Source organism: Rutilus rutilus, assembly GCF_951802725.1.
Source record: "Rutilus rutilus genome assembly, chromosome: 7".
NCBI lineage: Eukaryota > Metazoa > Chordata > Actinopteri > Cypriniformes > Leuciscidae > Rutilus > Rutilus rutilus.
The window spans coordinates 14,080,427-14,099,661 of NC_140221.1; the positions used below are offsets into that span (position 1 = coordinate 14,080,427).

Below are 19,235 nucleotides of genomic sequence, written 5' to 3' on the forward strand. Positions count from 1 at the left end.
AGTAACCACCCTCAGACAACCACTGGGCCACAAGGAGGTGAGGAAAGGAGTAGAAGTCGGATAAACCAAATGACTCTTGGGTAAAGGAAGACGCGTAGGGAGACGTATTATTTGAGAACCCTGCTTTTGTTATATTTTGAGAATGTTAGAGGTCTGCACTGACAAAAGCAACAGGAGAGGAAGTACAGTGTTTTCAGGCATTGTTTGGTCTCAACAGTGTCTTAAAATGTTATCAGATTTGCCAAGATATCAAAGTCTGCAATGAAAAGTCATGAACTGAAATATTAAATGATACCCAGGGCATCGATCTATGAGCGATTAACCTCTGAGCAATAAAACTTCATGAGAAGCAGTACTGTAAGAACATCTGGGTGCTTGTTTCCAAGAATATCTATCCTATGAGGACCAAGCCAGGTGTAAGTGTGGATGTGTGAGACAGAAAGAGAAGCAAAGAAAAATAGAGGAAAAAGGCCCCCACTTCCCATGTTCTTTTCCCCTATTCCTGGAGGATTACGCCACACATTTCTCTGTATCCTCAAGTCATTTTTCATCTCTGAATCATGACTGAGGCCCCAGCAGTGCTGTTTTTGTTTGCCTGAGAGAATGAGAAAGATGCTGAGAGGCGGATGTAGGGTGGCGGAGTGCAGGCCTAGTTGATTCCTCTGTTTAAAAGAACCGGCTGACCCCCTGTTTTCATTCCTCATTGTCTCCATCCTGAACAAACAGCTAAAGGGCTGTCTTTTTGTTAGGATTTTTTCAGAAAATAAAAATAAAAATGCAGCTGACCTAAATAAAGTACTTCAAAGAAAGTTTGAGGAAACAACTGTTTACAGTGTACAGTGGGAAAAAAGATTTTGAGGGAATTAATGTAGGGAATAGGAGAATTTATTTGTGTTAATAAATTATAGCCAAATCATCATGGGACAAGTTATTTTGTTTCTGTATTTTTATTTGGGCTGGATTAATCGAGTACACACACATATATTATGTAAACACAAACTTTTATTTTGGATGCGATTAATCATTGCCCAACCCTAATTTTTATATTTGTGAACATTATATTTTCCAATGAACTTTTTTTCTTTAAAAAAAAAGTAAATAAAAAGATGGCCATAGGCATGCATTTTTTTATTCCAATGGTCAGGGCCGTAACCATCATTTCAGAAGCGAGGGGGACAGAAATTTCAGGTGTAACATCAGTTTTTTTCCTGACCTTTGTCTAATTAACAATAACCAGTAATATCAATTTTTTCCCCCTATATTTTATGACAATTTTATGATTGGTTTATGTACAACAAACACTTGTGCATTAAGTCCCCATGGATTATATACAATGTAAAAAATAAAATAAAATACAGTACCTGGCAAAAGTTTGGAAACATTACAATTGTTTAATGTTTTTGTTTTTACTGTATTTTGGATTAAATAAATGCATCCTTGGTGAACAGAAGAGACTTCTTTCAAAAACATTAAAAAGGCTGTCAGTTAGCACTGCATTATTCATATACTTTATTGTCAATAAATACACTGAGATGGCTTGAAAACACACACATAAATCGTGTGTTTATTGTCTTCACATTTCATCAGTCAAAACGTTTCAGCCTTTTTAATTAGCTGCTGCTACAGTGAACAGCTGAATGCCTTTGAGGGATTTCCTGGAAGTCATAAGTTATTACTTCTGCAAATCCATTTTTTGGCTTTGAGTATTAATGAAACATAAATTACACAAGAGTGTTAGTGCTCCATGATGTTCAGATTGCCTCGTTTTGGATAAGAATAAAATGACAGGTCATGCAAAACCTATCGGTAACACTTTATAATAACTGTATGCTATTAATCAGACGTCACGCCCATGGACCGTTCGCTGAACGTCTGTTGCATAAGGCGCAAAAAATGAGAAACACTTTGGGAGTTCTGAAGTCATCATCTGATTGGTTGATTTCCACGAGACACCTGTGTCGCATTCTTTAACGGTCCGCCTGGAAACAAAGCCATCGTGACACCAAACCGCCTCATGAAAGACGAAAGCTATTGTATTTACAACTGTGACAATGAGCACTTATCAGGATCAACTAAACGTTGGATTTTCAAAAGTATATGAAGTTCGCTGCGGTCCCGATTGGTATTTGGATGTCTCTGACATTCTTGCATCAGCCTGGCTCTTGTGGCACCGGACTGCCAGTAGAAGATGTATGTGTATGTCCCAGATCCTCTCGCTTTTCTCAAACCAGGGGTTTCACAGCTGGTACTTTCAAGGGCTCTTCTGACCAGGGTAACAGGGGTGGGCTGACATAGCGAGTTCTATGCATACTCGGCAGTGATGCGCGGGTTGATCCAAAATGAGCGGGTGCCTGTGGTCACCCACGGTTACCCGCGGTTACGAGTCATCCAAAAATATTTTTAATGATATTCGGGTCGCGGTCGGTCGGGTCGTTTGAAATAAAGATGCCAATTAAACCTTTGTAATTTATATAGTACTAGACACAATTTTGAGTGGAAGCTCCGCAAATACACAAATAGAAAGAGCAAAGTGTGGGAGACATTTGCCGAAATAATGAAAGATGATGACCAAAGTGCTGGCTTTGTCATGTGTACTTCTTGCGATGCTATTTACACATTTGATAGCCACAAAACTGGCACGACCAACCAGGCACGGCGCCAGGATTCCAGTTTTGGATGGGCCAGACCAATTGTGGGTGGGCCTTAAATTAAAAACGTAAAAAAAAATAAATAAAAAAAACGTTATCCAATCACTGCTTAACCTAATAAAAAAATATTGACTAATATAGCCTACTGTTATATTATCTGTGCGTATACATAATATAGATTTTAATAGCTTGAGGCTCTTTAAATATTTTGTTGCATTGTTAAAAGTTTCGGTGCATAGGACGGACCTATCCGCGATCGCTCTCCATGGTTCTGACCAAAGAAGAGCGCTTTGGAATCTCCATTACGCATCATACGCATCATACCTGGGCTACATTTTCCGATAACATTGTCTCTTAGCGCGCTACGAAGACTCTTAAGGTATAACTTAACTAAAGGTATACTACCACTAAAGGTATATCATTGCTAGGCGTCTTCAGGGCTATCATCCACTCGCGAGGCAGAGGCGCTGAAAGGCAGAGGCGCTGGCGCCCTCCTAGCAACGGCGCTGTTTTTGGTTAAACATGATTTTGACGACTTCATTAAGTTTTGTTTATAGAAAACTCTTTTTAAAAGATTTTCGTTTTGTATAAATTGTATCTTAATTTTGATCAATGTTTTATCAATCAATTGCCCGTATTTAATGAATAAGAAGCAAATATATAGCAGACAATGTAATAAGGCGCCGGCATGATCACTTGCATTGCTTGTGCCTCACAGTTTTGAGAAATATAGGCTATATATTACAGAAAGCTTGAAATGTCTACTTTTAAAAGAAAATATTCAAGCCAAAATAAATAGGCTACTCTCTGATTATGTAATCCATATGAAATGTGCATTTCTCTCTGGCGTTCATGGCAAGTCCGCATCGTCAACTTCATCTTTGCAGCGACACAGAAAACACCAGTTTATTACTAAACAATTAAATGTCTCCTTGCTAATTTAGACACATTCATAATCATTACTTTAACCGGTTCTTTGTGGCAAGCTTTATGCGTGCGGTCATAACGCTTATTATCCTGTAGGCTATAGCCTATTTAAGTAATTCAATTAATATAAAGGGGCGATTTGTCCACGAATGGCTTAAATGAACAACTACTAGTCGACTAGAAAATTTTTTTTTGTCGGAGGCAGCCCTTATTCCACATATTTTCGAACCAGCAGGCCATTCTGGGTTGAGCGAGCGACCCTACGGATCAGAGCTCGTGAGCGGAGAGCGCATTTCTAAATATTCCGCTCTCCGCTCACGAGCTCTGATCGGAACAAACCCGAACCTCAGTCTGCTGAACTTGCGCAGAAACATCAAAATAGATATAGCCAGCTTTTTAAAATTGGTTTTAAAACTAAACATTTAGACTATTTTAGTACAAATTATGAGCTTATTGACGATTTTTTATAATTCTTGACAAAATTTGAATATATATATTTTTTTTTTCCAATGACGCTACGATGAGCATTTACTACTTTTAAAAAATGTGGGTCAGAAAGCGGGTCGGGTACAATATTTTCTTTTTCTTTTTTTGCGGTCCGAGTTGCGGGCGGGTTAGTTGAAAACGTCGGTCGGGTGCGGGTTGTTTATACATTGACCCGCGCATCACTGATACTCGGCTGAGGACAGAAATTGGTTCCAACTGTGCTTATGGATGTGGCAATATGTCCTTAAGAAGCAGACAATCTCCTGGATCCTCCGCTTCGTCTGTCCCAGGCTTCTCCTGACCAAGGAGATTAACTGCAACGACACCAGATGGCAGACTTTGGAGAACTGAACTACTTCAACCAGGATGCAGGAGTAGAAGTCTAATACTGGAAGATCTGTGATGAATTCTACAACCAGGTGTGACCAGGGTTGTTGAGGAACTGGCAGAGGAAGGAGCTTGCCTGTTGGAAGATGTTGGGGAGATTTACAAGTTGGAGGGGATGTAAGTGTGCCCCTTGGGACATCCCAGCAGAGCAGGTTCTACTTGATTACCAATAGCTCCTAGTTGCTGATATCGTAGTTCTGCTTCTAAAGAGGAAGGCGCATGGATAAAGCTTAGGTGGATGCCCCTGCCGCTGTGATAGGATAGCTCCAACGTCGGAAGTAGAGGCATCGACTTCAACAACAAATGCTTTAGTCGGATTGGAATGTAACAGGATGGGTGCACTGGTGAAAGTGTCCATTAGACGTTGGATGGCTACTGTGGCTTGATGGTTCCAGGATAGAGATTTGGGCTTGGAAGGGAATTCAAAGGGTCCGCAATCTGAATGTAGTTTCTAATGAATTGCCTGTAGAAATTAGTTAAACCAAGGAATCTCTGGAATTCTTTGTCTGGGGAGGTATTGCCCAAGACTGTACTGCTTCAACCTTCCCTGGTCCATTTCACCCCCTTGACAACTGATGACGCATGACTGGTCTGGCCAAAGTCACCCAAGAAAGATGTCTGCAGTGGAGCTCCGCAGTGTAAGCACACCTAATCTTCCATGCATCGTTGATATTTGAGTGGGTGTGAGATGGAAGATCCACTTGCACTTCCGGTTCAATCTGATTCTGGAGGGCATGGTGAATGGCTAGTGGTCGGGGAATGCAGTGCTAGATGTTCGCTGGTGCAGGACTTCATCCAAACACAGTCTAACCGATAGCTGAATAAAAAGCTCAAGGCCCATGGCATTGTCATACGTGGAGAGTTGCAGCCACAGGGCAGGTTCCAGTCCCTACCAGTAGGCAGTGAGGAGGGAGCCTTATTCCATTCGCTGACCACCTCTTGGGTTCGGACCTAAAGTACATAGTCAGTTATTGAATTCTTTCCTTGCGGATGATTATAACTCGGGTGAGTGTAATGGTTATGTATGGGTGGCAGGAGAGGGAGAGTCTGGTGCTGCCTTGACACTCCCCTGAAATTGTCATTACATTCAAAGTAATTTTTTATTTAATATATAATATAATAATTAAAAATAATACATACAACATAAATATTATAGTATACTACTAGTAATAACAATATTTACAATATAGTATAATACTAATTTAATACATAATATTTTTACAATTATAATATTTACAATATAATGTCATAATTAAATATAATAAAATGAACGTGCTTAATTTTCATGAAAGTAATATGGCAAAAAAAAAAAAAAATCATCTGAGAGTTGGAGTCATACACTGGCCATACAGACTCCAAACAAGACAGATGAGAACAATAAAGTAGTTTCCTGATACCTCATTTGAACTGTGCAAGAGATGAGGGTTGTACGTGTTTGTATGTGTATGTGACAATCGATACTCATAGCGCTGTACTGATAATGCCTCTTTTAATGAGGCTTATACCTATGCAAATGGGAGCAGAACTAAATTAATGTTTTCTCAACCTTCACACACGATCAGTGAGGGTCTTGCAGTTGTACTCTTCATTACATTAACATGATCCTCCAAGCAGCTACCAGCTGTGATTTGACTGAGGGCAATACATTATTAACATTCATTTGCAGGAATTAGGTGGTGGAGAGTGATTGTGATATGAACAGTTTGAATAAGAAATTTAAACAAGCTTTGAGGAAGGGCATGATGGAGCATTATATGTGTGTAGGTGTGTAATCGCAGGTGACAATGCTGTCCATCTTAGCGTGTTAGTGGGTAATTAGTTGATCTCTCGCTCTCACAGCTGATGTCTCTTATGACATAAGTTGACCAGTAGCCCTCCTTGACCTTTTCCTCAGCTCATATTAAGCTCAATTTAGAGCATGTGTTCTTGAGCTAACCTTTTCCCAGGTCTGCAATATGAGAAGAGGCCTGTGGCCATTGCTGTTCCCATCAACGCAATTTCCTACACTCTTCTCTGCACTGGACAATATGAAATGGATAAATAGATGGTTGTTCAGTGCCCAATGGATGAGAAATCACTTGCTCTCAGATGGTAGGAACCAAAAATAAGAAATAATGACTATATATTTTGCTTAAATAAAATAATTCCCATTTTTTAGGACTTCCATCTGGATCCAATGTAATGCATCCAGATATATATATATTTTTTTTTAAATCTTATCACTATCAAAATAATGTACTATACATATATTTCACATCAATCTACACTCCATACACCATAATGACAAAGCAAAAAACAGATTTGTGAAAACTGCGGAAAAACTGAAATAAGTACATTGCATAAGTATTTGTACCCTTAACTGAGTACTTAGTTTAATCTTTTTGGGTATGTTGCGACAAGCTTTTCTCTCAAGCTCTGTCAGGTTGAATGGGGTCCGTCGGTGTACAGCCATTGTCAGGTTTCTCTAGAGATGTTCGATTGGGTTCAAGTTCGGGCTCTGGCTGGTTCACTTAAGGACATTCACAGAGTTGTCCATAAGCCACTTGCATTGTCTTAGCTGTGTACTTAGGGTCATTGTCCTGTAGCTGTGTACTTAGGGTCATTGTCCTGTGAGAAGGTGAACCGTCTGCTCTGTCTGAGGTTCTGAATGCTCCAGATTAGGTTTTCATTAAGGCTATATCTATATTTTGCTGCGTTGAGCTTTCCTTCTACCCTGACAAGTCCCCCAGTCCCTGCCCCTGAAAAATACCCCCACAGCATAATGCTGCTACCACCACACTTTACTGTTGGGATGGCATTGTGCAGGTGATGAACAGTGCCTGGTTTCCATCATACATGATGCTTGGAACTGAGGTTCATCAGACCAGAGAATCTTGTATGACGACACGTTTCTGTGCGAGTGTGTGTCTGTACTGTATATGTGTGCGTTTGAGTGGGTGAGAGAGCGGTAGAAAGAGAGTATGTGCTTTTCCAAAATACACAATAAAACTTGGAAATAATTTGTCGTTTTTATCCTATTGTTTACGGTGTTTATTTGCTTGGTCAGTGTCGTTGGGGGTTTTGATTCTTTTGCTGTTGTAGGCTGTAAGGACCTTTAAAATAACTTAAATAATTTGGCGAGGTGATATGGACATGTAACACAATTAGACACAATTTATTAGTTATAAATAATAAATCCAGAGAAACTGCAAATTTTGCAGTGGTCTCTTATTTTTTTCCAGAACTACAGTTGAAAATCTCTTGTGGGATCTGAAGAAGGTGGTTGCAGCACACAAACCCAAGAATATTACTGAAATGGAAGCCATTGCTCATGAGGAATGGGCTAAGGTTCCTCAGAAACACCCACCCCCATTTTATGTTTCAGCCTTACGTTAAACTGCTTTAAATAACTTCTTTTTTTCTTTCTTTTTTAATGGCCTAAAGTATTGGCAGACGTCCTGTTGATTCACTTTGTTTCTAGATTATTGTGCAGAATGATATGATGCATATTCTAAATGATTGCAAATAGCTTCATTGGTCAAAAATGTACTTCATCACAAAACCCAAAATGACCAGCTAACATAATTTCACTAATCATATTAGAATTAGAATTAGCTTTTATTTGTCACTGTATCGGGATACAACGAAATTTCAGAGACTGCTCAGCGGTGCTACAATACATACAAATATAACAACACAATCTCATTCCATTTATAAACTTAAGTGCAGCAGGTAAGACAAGAAAGTGCAAGTTAAAGTTTCAAACAGATATTGCACAGTCCTTAGTAGTCTTCATACAGTATATAAATAGTGCAAAATAGCCCTCAGTTTAGGGACTGGATGGCTTTTGGATAAAAACTGTTCATGAATCTGGCAGTGTGCTTTTAATTGCCCTGTATCGCCTTCCTGAGGGCAGAAGGGTAAACAGGTGGTAACCGGGGTGAGAGGAGTCCTTATAACAATGTTTTTTGCTCTGGATAGGTATAGCGGGGGTTTGTAATGTCCTGAAGTGATGGGAGAGGGCAGCCAATGATGTTCTACGCTATGTTTATGACCCTCTGTAGAGCTTTTTTTGTCAGCTCTTGAGCCCATACCACATTGTGAGGCAGTATGTTAAGACACTCTCTATGGCAGAGTGGTAGAAGGCCATCAGTAGCTTTGAACACAGGTGTTTTTTCTTTAGGACTTGCAGGACGTGCAGATGCTGCTGTGCCTTTTTAACAGCAGCTGTCATGTTTGTGGACCAGGAGAGACTGTCAGATAAATGGATTCCCAGGAATTTAAAACTACATACTTTTTCCACACAGTCTTCATTTATAAAGATGGAAGGGTGGTCAGCTTTGCACTTCATGAAGTCCAAGAGGAGTTCTTTAGTTTTCTTTGTGTTTAACGACAGGTTGTTTTCAGAGCACCACAAAGTAATTTTTAGGACCTCATCATGATAAGCAGGAGTGTGTGGGGATACAGTCATATGTATAGAGGCGGTAGAGTAGTGGACTCAGCATACATCCCTGTGGGTAACCGGTGCTGAGAGTGAGGGTGGAGGAGAGGTGGAGACCGAGCCTGACATACTGAGGGCGGTTAGTGAGAAAATCCATAATCCAGGTGCAGAGGTGAGTGGAGAGGCCCAGTTCCCTGATAAGTATGTCCGGTATTATGGTATTGATCGCAGAACTATAATCAATGAAGAGCATCCAGACGTATGTCCCTCTGTGTTCCAGGTGCTCCAGAGCGTTGTGGAGGGCTGTGGCAATGGCATCCTCTGTAGACCTGTTGGCCCTATAAGCAAATTGATGGAGGTCAAAAGTGGGAGGAAGGCTGGCTTTAATGTGCCTCATTACTAGGCTCTTTAGACACTTTTCGACAACAGAAGTGAAGACAATTGGTCTGTAGTCATTTAAACTGTCTACAACAGGCTTCTTCGGGACTGGGATGATAATGGCTGTTTTGCAGGGTGGAACGATGTCTTGTGACAGGGACAGATTAAAAATGTTAGTAAAGCATATTAGCACATGGGAAAGTATGAATGAATACTAGTCAGGTGAAATCCCTCTATCATTCTGATTGGATTAGAAGACCAGTCAGAATATAAAATGAGGAAAGAAGTGCTTCCAATCATTGTGTTCTTGTGTTAGCAGTGGTTCCCTCCAATGAAAGATGTGAAAGGTAAATGCTGCAAAGAACATTGCACCTGAAAGAAGCATTTACCAGATCATCAAGAACCTCAAGGAGAGAGGTTCAACTGCAGTGAAGAAGGCTTCAGGACATCCTAGAGTAGGGAAGGGCATTTTTCAAAAATATTGTATTAGAATATTTGGGCAAAAGAAAACAAACACTGAATATTCCAATATTCGTTTATTTAAATGGAGTTTAATAAGAAATACGTAATTTTTTTATTCATTAAGTTTTTGTCACCATTTCTGAACAAGCTTACGATTAGGCAATATACACAAGCTTACGTTATATATTAAGGTTTTCTTTTGGTTCAAAACATTAAACAATTATGTGTAAACATCACTGAGGTCTGATAGAGGTCTGATCACTGACAGAACGTCACTGAGGTCAGATAAATCCCATCAAATAGAGACTCTTTCACCTAGATATCATCATATAGAGACTGTGTCTGTGTCTAAAGATTTAATTGATGTTCAACAAATAAAAAACAGATATAATACAGATCAACAAATGATAAAGCTGGTGTTGCTGAATATTAGATCCCTTACTTCAAAAGCACTTATTGTTAATGATATGATTACAGATTATAACCTAGATGTGCTGTGTTTGACAGAAACCTGGCTAAAACCAAACGATTACATTACTTTAAATGAGTCCACCCCCCAAGATTACTGTTATAAACATGAACCATGTCTGAAAGGCAAAGGGGGAGGTGTTGCTATAAATTATAGTAATATCTTCAGAATTACTAAGAAGTCTAGTTTCAAATATAATTATTTTGAAGTGTTGGTGCTTAATGTAACACTATCTAGTGTAAATGACAAATCACGTTTGAGATTTGTGCTGGCTACTGTCTACAAGCCACCAGGGCACCATTCAGACTTTATCAAATGGAATCAATGCTGATGCCGTTGAAATTCTGCAGCAGAGCGATGACATCTCAGATCATTATCTAGTCTCGTGTATACTTCATTTAGCCAAGGCTGCAAAGCCGACTCCGTGTTACAAGTATGTTAGACCGCTAATAGAGCAGGCTGCGCTAATTATAGCACAGAACGTACATACATCTTCGAGTCGGCATATGGTTATATTGTTTATATTGTTTCACGTTCATGTTGAGAAAAACAATAATATCCACATGCTCGGCTGAGAAAACGTGATAGACGTTGCAGAGACACGAAGACAACGGTGTGCTAAGTGAAGTTTCTGACAGCACTTTGTGTTTTATGTTCTTAAACCTGTCTCCCTCGATGAAACTCAAAGAAAGCACGTCTCGAGATAATTTAGCTATTTGATAAGGTATCTTCTCGGCTCATTCTGGGTACAGCTGCGCTTACTGTCGTGAATGCAGTGATGGACAGCTGTTTTTCCTCATGCGAATTCTCATTGTGGTGGGGATATTATGATAACTCAGTTTAATTAATTCCTTTGATCAAAAGTAACTATTTTGTAAGATCATTTAGTAAAATAATTTTCATCTAAGTAATTCTGAACTTCGTGAGGCAGACGACAACATTATGTGATCAAATATAATCAACTTGTTAACACGCTCCACAGCGCCACTCAGTGGATTGAATTATAACTGTGAGTCTTAGTGCTTGGGATTTATCATGGATTCACTGCATTTACGGCCAGCAAAGCAAAATAGTAAAATTCTAATCGTATTTTTATTTTTCGAATATTAATTACAGATCGAATATTCAAACATTCGACTATTCGTGCACACCCCTATCTCAGAGTGTCCAGAAAGTGCCAGGTCCATCTCCTCCGAGGAGTCAGCTACTGATGTTCTAGTGGGGAATCCCCATTCTACTGTTTGGGACATCTGGAAAATCGATTGTCCGGAGAAGAAAAGGTGAATGCTACCATGAGTCCTATGTGGTGCCAACAATGAAGCATCTTGAGACCATTCATATGTGGGTTTGCTTTTCATCCAAGGGAGTGGGCTCTGCCAAAATTCTGCCCAAAACACTGCAATGAATTAAGAAGGGTCTCAAAACTTCCAGCAAGAGCAACTTCTCCCAATGACCCAGGAGCAATTTGGTGTTGATCTGTGCATTTTCCAGCATGATTGAGCACCATGTCACAAGGCAAGAGTGATAATGAAGCGGCTCAGAAATTTTGGATCCATGGCCAGGCAACTCCACAGATCTTAATCCCATAGAGAACCCCAAAGCCCACAGATTGTGATCAGCTCTGAGCTCTAATACGGCAAGAATGAATCGCCATCAGTCAGGATTTGGTCAGAGTAAATTGCAGAGGTCATGAAGAAGAAGGGTCAACACTGTAAATATGGACTCCTTGCATATATTTACATTTAGTCATTTAGCAGACGCTTTTGTCCAAAGCGACTTTTAAATTAGGACCAAATTAAGCGAGTCATCGTGAAGAGGCAAAAATAACGCAAGAAGTGCTCAAAATACAAAGTGCAGGCATTGCTCAGAGTAGCATAAGCCAGATAAGGGAGGATTAAGGGAAAATGAAAGATAAAAAAAAAAAAAAAATGTATAATAATAATATTGAATGTTTTTTTCAAATAAAAGCCTTTAAAACTTGCTTTCCAGTATACCACAAAAATGTGAAAAAATTATCTACAAATAATGAAGCAACAAACTTTGCAAAACACTAGATTTATGTCACTGCCAGTACTTTTGGTCATGGCTGTATAATAATTAATTTAAATACAATAGAAATATATAATAATAGAAATTTAAATTTGCTTAATTTTCATGACGATAACATCACAATGTAAAACATCTTAATGGTCACAAAAACAGGATACATTTAAATACCCTTTGGAAAGATTAAGATGTTTTACATTTTATATACTAAATATATATATATATATATATATATATATACAGTGGTCAAAATTTATGGCAACCCTGATAAATATGATAAAAAATGGCTGTAAAAAATAAATCTGCATTGTTTATCCTTTTGATCTTTCCTTCAAAAAATTCGCAAAAATCAAACCTTTCATTGAAGTAAAAGAATTGAAAGTGGGGGGTAAATCACATTATAAAATAAATGTTTTTCTCCAAAACACGCTGGCCACAATTGTTGGCACCCCTAGAATTTTTTATGAGAAAAATATCTCTGAAGTATATTCCCATTAATATTTACATTTTTAAGCACAGCAGGGTGACTAGGAACATGAAATTGTCCAGCTATGACTTCTTGTTTCACAGGAGTTTAAATATGAGGAAACACAAAGGCCAAATTCCCTTAATCATCCATCAAAATGAGTAAAACCAAAGAATATAGTTCTGATGTGCAGCTCAAGATTGTTGAGCTTCACAAAATAGAAAGTGGCTGTATAAGAAAATATCAAAAAAATTGAAAATCCCCATTTTGACCATCAGGGCAATAATTAAGAAGTTATAATCAACTAAAGATGTTACGAATCTGCCTGGAAGAGGACGGGTGTCTATATTCTCTTAATGGACGGTGAGGAGGATGGTTTGAGTGGCCAAAGACTCTCCAAGGATCACAGATGGAGAATTGCAGAGATTAGTTGAGTCTTGGGGGTCAGAAAGCCTAAAAAAAAAAATGATCAAACAACCCCTACATCACCACATGTTGTTTGGGAGGGTTTCAAGAAAAATCCTCCTCGCTCCTCCAAAAATAAACTCCAGCATATTCAGTTGTCAGACATGACTGGATCTTCAAAAGGGACCGGATTCTATGGTCAGATAAAACGAAAAAAAAAAAAGGGCTTTTTGGCAGCAAACCCAGCAGATGTGTTTGTGGCAAACAGGGATGAAGAGTACCCAATGCCTACGGTTAAATATATTGCTGGATCATTGTGGGCCTATTTATTTGCTGGAGGTCCTGGACATCTTCTTCAGATACATGGTATTATGGATTCTAGCAAATACAAACAGATAAAAAATCAAAACCTGACTGTCTCTGCTAGAAATCTTATAATGGGCCGTGGTTGGATCTTCCATCAGAACAACGGTCCAAAACAAACATCAAAATCAACACAAAAATGGCTAACTAAGCACAAAATGAAGCTTCTGCCATGACCGTACCAGTTCGCTGACCTGATGAGTGGAGTGAACTGAAGAGAAGAAGCACCAACATGAACTTGTGAATCTGAAGGATCTGGAGAGATTCTGTATGGAGGAATGGTCTCTGATCTCTTGTCAGGTGTTCTCCAAGCTCATCAGGCATTATAGGAGAAAACGTCTCGGTTACGGATGTAACCCTCGTTCCCTGAGTAGGGAACGGAGACGTTACGTCGGATGGCGACGATTGGGGGTTTCGCTTAGAAGCCTATCACCTTCGAGTATATAAAACGAGCCAATGGCAATGAAATGCCATGGGTCTGCGGAATTTGCATAGCGTATCTCCGCCCACCGCAGGGGGTATATAAGGAAGTACGCTGGCAACATGCAGATATGTCTTCGCTGAGGAGTCGAAACTGGACCCAGGCGTTTTTCAGCGATACAGCGGAAGTGGCAGGAAGACGTTCCCTTTCGTGGTCACTCCGAGTTACGTCGGATGACGACGATTGGGGTTCCAGTCTAATCACGCCACCTCGGCTGTCATCCAGTGCCCTGCGTAAGTCTGAGCTCCCTGTTGTGAGACTAGCACGAACGAAGGAGTCCTACCTAACACAGGAATACCAAGGTACACTGGGAAGCATATCTCAGGAGAAATATGCAATTACGCCCAACCATTAAGGGGGGGACTTGAGAGACACATATGATCCAGAGGGATGCATATGGAGTATCACTGAGGTGTCCAGCCGCAGGTGGAATATTTAAACCCCAGGGGTGGCAAGGTGGCTTGCCAAGGGAAAGACACACGCTCAAAAGAGACTTACAGTGGAATACACATGTGGGGGTCGCCCAGAGGGGGGACCATGCACATGGAGGCACCTAGTCAAGCGCAAAAGCTGCGTTATGGCAGATTGGCATAACTCAGGCGTTGACGTAACCAGTGCTGGAGGAAACTCAGAGCTTATCAGACTCACCTGAGAAGATAATCGCACGTATCCCGTCCGTGGAGAGGAATGGCGAGCAAGCGAAGACACCTGAGCAGAATCTAGTACCGGCTGGTTGAAGCGAGTACATGGGAAGAAACTGGCTCTACTCGGAGATTATAGAATCTCGCGAATGTGTTGGGTGTCGCCCAGCCTGCAGCTCTACAAATGTCTGTTAGCGAGGCGCCATGCGCTAGAGCCCAAGAGGAAGCCACACTACGAGTGGAGTGGGCTTTCACACCAAGGGGGCATTGACGACCTTGCTGCTGGTATGCCAAAGCAATGGTATCCACTATCCAGTGAGATAACCTTTGCTTTGAGAGAGCCTTTCCCTTCAGCTTCCCACCATAATAGACAAAGAGCTGGTCTGAGGTCCTGAAACACTGCGTTCTGTCTACGTAAGCACGAAGGGCGCGTACTGGACAGAGCAGTGCCAAGGCTGGGTCTGCCTCCTCCAAGGGCAGCGCTTGCAGGTTCACTACCTGGTCTCGAAAGGGTGTGGTAGGAACCTTGGGCACGTATCCAGGCCGGGGTCTCAGGATCACGTGAGAGTTAGCCGGCCCGAATTCCAGGCACGCTTCGTCAACCGAAAATGCCTGCAGGTCCCCTACCCTCTTGATGGAGGCCAATGCAACCAGGAGCGCTGTCTTCATAGACAGGAACTTAAGCTCTACTGATTGCAAAGGCTCAAATGGAGCACTCTGCAGGGCAGTTAGAACCACTGAGAGGTCCCAAGAGGGTACGAGGGGAGGACGAGGAGGATTCAGTCTTCTCGCTCCCCTCAGGAACCTGGTGATCAGGTCGTGCTTTCCCAGAGACTTACCATCAACTGCGTCGTGATGTGCGGCAATAGCGGCAACATACACTTTCAGGGTGGAGGGAGACAGCCTTCGCTCCAACCCTTCTTGCAGGAAGGAAAGCACGGAAGTGATGGTAGCCACCACCGCAGGTGGTAGGGTACTCAAACCTGCCTCATCCCGTCCAGGAGCCACACGTGGAGGTTCCAAAGATCGGGACGAGGGTGCCAAAGGGTGCCCCGTCCCTGAGAAAGGAGGTCCTTCCTCAGAGGAATTGGCCAGGGAGGTGCTGTCGCGAGGAGTACTAGTTCGGAGAACCAGGTCCGGTTGTGCCAATACGGGGCAACCAAAACGACCTGCTCCTCGTCCTCCCTGATCTTGCGCAAGGTCTGCGCAAGAAGGCTCACTGGGGGAAACGCATACTTGCGTAGGCCCCGTGGCCAGCTGTGCGCCAGTGCATCCGTGCCGAGCGTGCCCTCGGTCAGGGAATAATACAGGTCGCAGTGGGACGAGTCGTGGGAGGCAAACAGGTCTGCCTGTGCGTCCCCGAACTGATCCCAAATCAGCTGGACCGACTGGGGATGGAGTCTCCATTCTCCAGCGAGAGGCCGAAGCCGAGACAGTTCGTCGGCTGCCTGGTTCAGGTCTCCCGGGATATAAATGGCTCGAAGCGACCTCAGATGCTTCTGACTCCATATGAGGAGGTGGCGAGCGAGTTGCGACATACGGCGGGAGCGTAGACCACCCTGGTGGTTGATGTACGCTACTGTCGCGGTATTGTCTGATCGGACTAGTACGTGCTGACCCTTGAGCAGCGCATGGAAGCGGTGCAGGGCGAGACGTACAGCCAGCAACTCGAGGCAATTGACATGCCAAAGGCGCTGGGGTCCTGTCCAGGAGCCCGCGGCAGCATGTCCATTGCACATGGCGCCCCAGCCCGTGGTGGAGGCATCTGTTGATACAACAACATGCCGGGAAACTCGTTCTAGGGGCACTCCGGCCCGTAGAAAACTGAGGTTCGTCCACGGGGTGAAGGTCTGACGGCAGGCTGGAGTCACTGGGACTCGGAGCGTGCTGTGTTGCCATGCCCACCTCGGGACTCGATCGCGAAGCCAAAGCTGAAGCGGTCTCATATGAAGCAATCCCAGCGGCGTTACTGCGGCTGCGGATGCCATATGCCCCAGGAGCCTCTGAAAAAGTTTCAGTGGAACCGCACTCTTGCCCTCGAACTGACGAAGACAAGTCAGCAGTGACTGCGCGCGCTCGCTCGTAAGCTGCGCGCACATGGCGACCGAGTCGATCCCCATACCGAAAAAAGAGATCCTCTGCGCGGGGCAGAGTTTGCTCTTCTCCCAGTTGACCCGAAGGCCCAGACGAGCTAGGTGCCGGAGCACTAGGTCCCTGTGTTCGCAAACCTGGTCTCGAGAGTGAGCTAGGATCAGCCAGTCGTCGAGATAGTTCAGGATGCGAACCCCGTGTTCCCGGGGGGGAACAAGGGCTGCCTCGACGACCTTCGTAAAGACGCGAGGAGACAGGGCTAGCCCGAAAGGGAGAACCGCGTACTGGTATGCCTGCCCCTCGAAAGCAAACCGTAGAAACGGTCTGTGTCGAGGTAAAATGGAGACATGGAAGTAGGCGTCCTTCAGGTCGATCGCTGCAAACCAATCCTGCGGCCGCACACACTGGAGGATGTGTTTGGCCGTTAGCATCTTGAACGGCAGCCCGTCGGTGGGGCAGCGAGGCGGAATGACCGGCACCGGCGAGGGTGGCATAGCTGCCCTGTGCGGGGGCACGGACATTAACCGCGTCCTGCCAGAGGAGGCCAGGGGAGGGCGCGCGTCCCACGGGGGCGTGCTCTGGCAGGGGTCTGGCGACAGAGGGGGATGAGAGGAGCGTGGCCCGTGGGCGGCGCGTGCTGTCATCCCGCACCTCTGGGACAGAGGAGGGCGGCAGTGGCGGGACCCGAGGGTGGCGCGCACTGCGGCCCTCGGACTCTGTCGGCTCAGGATTGGGGGATTCAATTCTGTCTTTAACCACATTAGGGTACTGCTCGTCGTTGGACGAGCAGCGGGGAGTGGAGAACAAAAGATTCTCCCCCGGCCCTCCACCGGGGGAAGGAGTGGCCCTGCTACCAGCTCCTGAACAGAATTGAGCGCCAATCCTGAGCAGCCCGTCTCAGGGGCGCCGCTTGGCCTGGCGTTTAGCGGGCCGCGGGGCCGGAGAGGGCTGTGGCGCCTTCCTGCGGCTTCCTCCACGACGCGGCCCAGATGAAGGCTGCTGCTGGGGCCGTGCGGGAGGGGCGGGAGCCGCGGGAGGGCGCCCTCGGCGGCGAGCAGGCTGAGGATTCTGTGCCGACGGCTGAGCAGCAGCGGAGCGTCGGGGCAGAATGTGCTTGATCGCCTCAGTCTGCTTCTGGGCGGTCGAGAACTGCTGGGCAAAGTCCTCGACGGCACCACCGAAAAGGCCAGCCTGGGATATGGGAGCATCGAGCAGACGAGTCCGCTCGGGCTCACGCATATCGGCCAGGTTCAGCCAGAGATGTCGCTCCTGGATCACAGCTGTGGACATCACCAGACCCAGGGAGCGCGCGGTCACCTTCGTCGCTCGGAGAGCGAGGTCGGTGGCGGTGCGCAGCTCATCGAAGAGCCCTGGGTCTGTCCTACCCTCGTGCATGTCACGGAGCATCTTGGCCTGGTAGACCTGCAAGATGGCCATGGCATGCAAAGAAGCAGCTGCCTGTCCCGCCGCTCTGTAAGACTTCGCCACCATAGTAGACGAAAATCTACAGGCTTTGGATGGGTGCTTAGGATCACCACGCGATGAAGCGCTTGTCGGACACAGCTGCATCGCGACAGAACGTTCGACCGGGGGAATCCCAGTGCACCCACAAGCATCAGCCTTATCGAGGGGAGGAAAGGCGGAGAAAGCCGACGAACGATCACGGGAAGACATGGGGGCCTTCCAGGACCGCGTGACTTCCTCATGCACTTCCGGGAAGAATGGTATTGGGGTTGGGCGGCGACGAGTGTCAGCGGCCGCTCCCAAAAACCAATCATCCAGCCGCGAGCGCACTGGATCGGGTGGCGGGGACCACTCGAGCCCAATGGCCGCGGCTGCCCGGGAAAGCATGGCAGTCAGCTCGGGATCAGACTCGGGCAATGCTGGCACACCCGAGGGCGGCAACACAGCCGAATCCTCACTTCCCGAGGACTCATGCCCACCTTGTGATGCAGTGATCGACATTGCATCCTCTGCTGGAGCTCCAAACGAAACACGCGGGGCCTCCGTAGAGGGACCAGCGGTCTCAGTTTGAACACTCGCGGGTACCGATGCTGAAGAGGGGCGTGTGGACCGTGGACGTATCGGCGGTGTGCTCCACACAGTCACCCTCAGGTCACCAGCCGAAGTACTAGCTCTCGGGGAGTCAGTAGATCGGGGTGTGGGTAGGGGGACTCTCGCTCTGGTGAGCTCATTGAGTCTCGACCGCAGCATGGAGATGGTCATGTTCCCGCAGTGAGAACATGAGTCATCCACAAACGCTGCTTTAGCGTGATCAACGCCCAAACACGCTAAGCAGAGATTGTGCCCATCAGCAAAGAATACATCGCGACCACAACCAGAAGTGCACGGGCGAGGCATCTTTAAAAAGACGTGCCAGTGTGCAATGCTCTTTTTGTGAGAGGAAAACTCTGCGGATGTTGAAGCGAACAGGGAGAAATCAAACTAACTGTCAGATCACTGACCAGATCAGCAGGGTAGTGTGCACTCGCTGAAATCGCCGTCACACCAACACCGGAGAGCTCGCTCGTCTCGAAGGAATTGAGAAGAATAACTCAGGATTTT

General features: G+C 44.6%; 1 protein-coding gene across 10 annotated transcripts in view; it reads right to left on the reverse strand.

Moving 5' to 3' along the window:
• The window catches only part of specc1 (sperm antigen with calponin homology and coiled-coil domains 1), a 229,498-nt gene that overhangs the window by 34,898 nt on the left and 175,365 nt on the right, over positions 1-19,235 (reverse strand). The window contains exons 14-15 of one of the 10 annotated variants that reach the window (XM_084412878.1): positions 9,636-9,696; positions 7,669-9,206 (exon numbers count right to left, since the gene is read on the reverse strand). The exons of 8 other annotated variants lie outside the window; for them this stretch is intronic. In XM_084412878.1, coding sequence (XP_084269004.1) covers positions 9,652-9,696 — 45 coding nt within the window. In that variant the 3' untranslated portion in view covers positions 7,669-9,206; positions 9,636-9,651. Of the gene's footprint in view, positions 1-7,668; positions 9,207-9,635; positions 9,697-19,235 lie in introns of those variants that run through there. One more of the 10 variants, XM_084412877.1, reaches the window with a different exon arrangement.